General features: G+C 43.2%; 1 protein-coding gene across 1 annotated transcript; it reads left to right on the top strand.

Moving 5' to 3' along the window:
- Positions 1–957: 957 nt before the first annotated feature.
- Positions 958–3,753, top strand: LOC131618732 (uncharacterized). The gene is made up of 4 exons (XM_058889900.1): positions 958–1,839; positions 2,116–2,270; positions 2,403–3,564; positions 3,700–3,753. The coding sequence occupies exons 1-4, from the start codon at positions 958–960 to the stop codon at positions 3,751–3,753; spliced, it is 2,253 nt and encodes a 750-aa protein (XP_058745883.1).
- The last annotated feature ends 318 nt before the right edge of the window (positions 3,754–4,071 follow it).

Raw genomic sequence — 4,071 nt, 5'->3', positions numbered from 1 at the left:
ATTTTGCAGGGTCTGAAGATTCCAGTGAAAAAGAAGGATAGAGGAGCAGTAACCATCCCTTGCACTATTGGAGCTAGATCTTTCAAGAAAGCTCTAATTGATCTGGGGGCAAGTATCAGTCTCATGCCTTTATCCATCTACAAAAAGTTGGGAATTGGTGCAATCCAAGACACTCGGATGACTCTCCAATTTGCGGATCATTCGGTCAAGCGACCTTACGGAGTAGTCCAAGACGTCCTTGTGAAAGTGGATAAGTTTGTGTTTCCGGTAGATTTTGTAATTCTTGAAATGCCAGAAGATGAAGAGATGCCGATAATTTTGGGACGACTATTCTTGGAAACAGGGAGAGTTATGATAGATATGGATGGGGGTACACTTACTTTGAAGGTTTATGATGAAGAGTTAAAAATCAATGTTCATAATACCATGAAGCATAAAGAGGATATCGGCACTAGTAGCAATATACAAGTGCTCGAACAAGTGGTAGAAAGTGATCATGTGGAGAGTGTATCGCAATTACCTCTCGAAAGAGTTTTGAGCATGTCAATTTTTGGGGAAAATGAAGAAGCCAATGATAATGAATTAGAGGTGGTATCAATGTTGGAAACTCAACCTATCCTTAAAGGTTCTCGAACACATAGGTGGGAAGATCTAAGGCAACCAATAGCATTGGGTTGTAATGAAGACAAGCCAAAAAGTTCATAATTGAAACAGCTTCCGGAGAATCTTAAATATGTTTTCCTTGATTCTGAAGAAAAATGTCCCGCCATCATTAGCTCTAGTTTGAAAAATATACAAGAGGACAAGTTAATTGAAGTTCTGAAAAAGTTCAAGGGAGCTATTGGTTGGAAAATTGAAGACCTCAAGGGAATAAGTCCTACGATGTGCATGCACAAAATTCTCATAGAAGAAGATCACAAACCGGTGGTGCAGCCTCAAAGGAGATTGAACCCAGTTATGAAGGAGGTAGTGAGAAAGGAAGTCGTGAAGCTATTAGATGCAGGACTTATTTACCCGATATCAGAAAGTTCATGGGTGAGCCCTGTTCATGTGGTACCTAAAAAAGGAGGTACAACGGTGATAGCTAATGAAAAGAATGAGTTGATTCCTACCAGAACGGTCACTGGGTGGCGGGTGTGTATAGACTACAGAAGACTAAATTTGGCCACAAGGAAAGACCACTTTCCGTTGCCATTCATTGACCAGATGTTAGAAAGATTGGCCGGGCATGACTATTATTGTTTTCTGGATGGGTACTCTGGATACAACCAAATTGCGGTTGCACCGGAGGATCAAGAGAAGACGGCCTTTACTTGCCCATACGGTATCTTCGCTTATAGAAGGATGTCGTTCGGGTTGTGTAATGCCCCAGCGACATTTCAAAGATGCATGACTTCCATCTTTGCTGATATGCTTGAGAAGCATATGGAAGTCTTCATGGATGACTTCTCTGTTTTTGGTTCCTCATTTGATAACTGTCTAGCTAACCTTTCACTTGTTTTGCAGCGATGTCAAGAAAGTAATCTGATCCTAAATTGGGAGAAGTGCCATTTTATGGTACGAGAAGGCATTGTTCTTGGTCACAAGATTTCCCACAGGGGAATCGAAGTCGATCAAGCTAAGGTGGAAGTTATCTCAAAATTACCACCACCTGTGAATGAGAAAGGTATTCGGAGTTTCTTAGGCCATGCGGCATTCTACCGTAGATTCATAAGGGATTTTTCAAAGATAGCCAAACCTCTGACTACTTTGTTGGTTAAAGATAAGACTTTTGTATTCGATAAAGAGTGTGCCGATGCATTTGAGACACTGAAAAATAAACTAGTGTCGGCACCCATTGTGATTGCCCCTGATTGGTCTCTACCCTTTGAGATCATGTGCGATGCTAGCGACATTGCAGTGGGGGCTGTACTTGGACAGCGGAGAGAAAAATTGCTTCATGTTATTTATTATGCCAGTCACATTTTGAACCCTGCACAGATTAATTATGCAACTACCGAGAAGGAGTTGCTAGCTGTTGTGTATGCCTTTGATAAATTCAGGCAATATCTGTTGGGTTCGAAAGTGATTGTTTACACTGACCATGCTGCTTTAAAATATCTCTTTGCCAAGCAGGATTCGAAACCCAGGCTCCTGAGATGGATTTTACTTCTCCAAGAGTTCGATGTAGAGATCCGCGACAAGGAAGGGTGTGAGAACACTGTTGCAGATCATCTTTCGCGGATGTCACCCATTGAGGAGACAGAAGAGCGGCGTCCAATAAAGGATGAGTTTGCTGATGAACACATCCTAGCTGTTATTGGAGTGCCTTGGTTTGCTGATTACGCAAACTACCTTGTTGGCGGTATAATACCTGACGATTTTGATTCTAACCGTAAGAAAAAGTTTGTTCATGATTGCAGGTTCTATCTATGGGACGACCCATACCTGTACAAGAGAGGAGTAGATGGGTTGATACGACGATGTGTTCCTGAGGAGGAGCAAAAGGATGTGTTGAGAGCATGTCATGACTCTGAATATGGAGGTCATTTCAGTGGGGATCGTACTGCATCCAAAGTCTTGCAGTCAAGATTGTACTGGCCATCATTGTTCAAGGACTCCCAAGAGATGGTCAAGGAATGTGATAAGTGTCAGCGTACTGGGAACATATCAAAAAGAAATCAAATGCCTCAGAATTTCATGTTAGAGGTAGAGTTATTCGATGTTTGGGGAATTGACTTCATGGGTCCGTTTCCACCATCATTCGGGAAGAACTACATCTTAGTTGCAGTGGACTATGTATCGAAATGGGTGGAGGCGGTAGCTTTACCAACTAATGATGCGAAGGTAGTAGTCAAGTTCTTGAGAGAAAACATATTTTCAAGGTTTGGAGTACCGAGAGCGCTGATAAGTGATGAAGGAACTCACTTCCTCAATCACCTCATGGAGAAGCTTCTTCAGAAGTACAATGTGAAGCATCGGATAACCACTCCTTACCACCCTCAAACTAGTGGTCAGGTAGAGGTGTCTAATAGACAGCTCAAACAAATTCTAGAAAAGACAGTGAGTTCGTCACGAAAGGATTGGGCAACAAAGCTAGATGATGCGTTATGGGCTTACCTAACGGCGTTCAAAACGCCCATCGGGATGTCACCATACCAGCTTGTCTACGGAAAAGCATGTCACCTGCCTTTAGAGCTTGAACACAAGGCATTTTGGGCAACTAAATTCTTGAATATGGACTTATCTCTAGCAGGAAATTCTAGAATTCTGCAGTTGCATGAATTAGAAGAGTTTCGGAATCGTGCATACGAAAATGCCAAAGTTTACAAGGAACAGACCAAGAAGTGGCACGATAGGAGGATCCAGAAAAAAGAGTTTTGGGAGGGACAACTGGTCCTTCTGTACAATTCCCGCTTGAAGCTATTCCTGGGAAAATTGAGGTCCAAATGGTCGGGACCATTTGTGGTTCATAAGGTGTTCCCTTACGGAGCAGTTGAAATTAAGAATCAAGCTAATGGAGACATCTTCAAAGTTAATGGGCAGAGACTAAAGCCATATTTCCAAGGTCAACCAGTTGGACAGGTTGATGTCATTCGTCTTGCTTAGTAGGACGATGGACCGTCGAGCCATGCGACGTTAAATGAAGCGCTCTGTGGGAGGCAACCCACGCTTGTTTTCTTTAACATTTTTGTTTTTTCTTATTTTGTTTTATTGTAGGTGGTAGAGTTTGGACCGGTAGACGAAACTCGAGTAACAAGGCACGGAGATTGATCCATTTTGATGCATAGAAGAACAGCAACACGAGCGCCCGTGTGCAGCAACACGGCCCGTGTTGAAATCAGAACGCAGCAAAAAAGAGAAATAAAGAAAGAGTGAAAGAGAAGCTTCAGCACCAGCAACACAGGCGCCCGTGTGCAGCAACACGGCCCGTGTTGCCCCTCAGCACGCTCCCTTGCAAATAAACAAAATTTTCACACGGCCGCCCGTGTGCAGCCACACGGACCGTGTGGGCTATGCGGGACAGAATTTTGAAAATTTTTTTGGGCCACCTGTCGCACGCTCGCGAAATGTGAACAACAGAGTCGCCAC

This window comes from Vicia villosa, linkage group LG7 (assembly GCF_029867415.1).
Source record: "Vicia villosa cultivar HV-30 ecotype Madison, WI linkage group LG7, Vvil1.0, whole genome shotgun sequence".
Classification (NCBI taxonomy): domain Eukaryota; kingdom Viridiplantae; phylum Streptophyta; class Magnoliopsida; order Fabales; family Fabaceae; genus Vicia; species Vicia villosa.
This window is presented reverse-complemented; position numbering and strand designations above follow the sequence as displayed.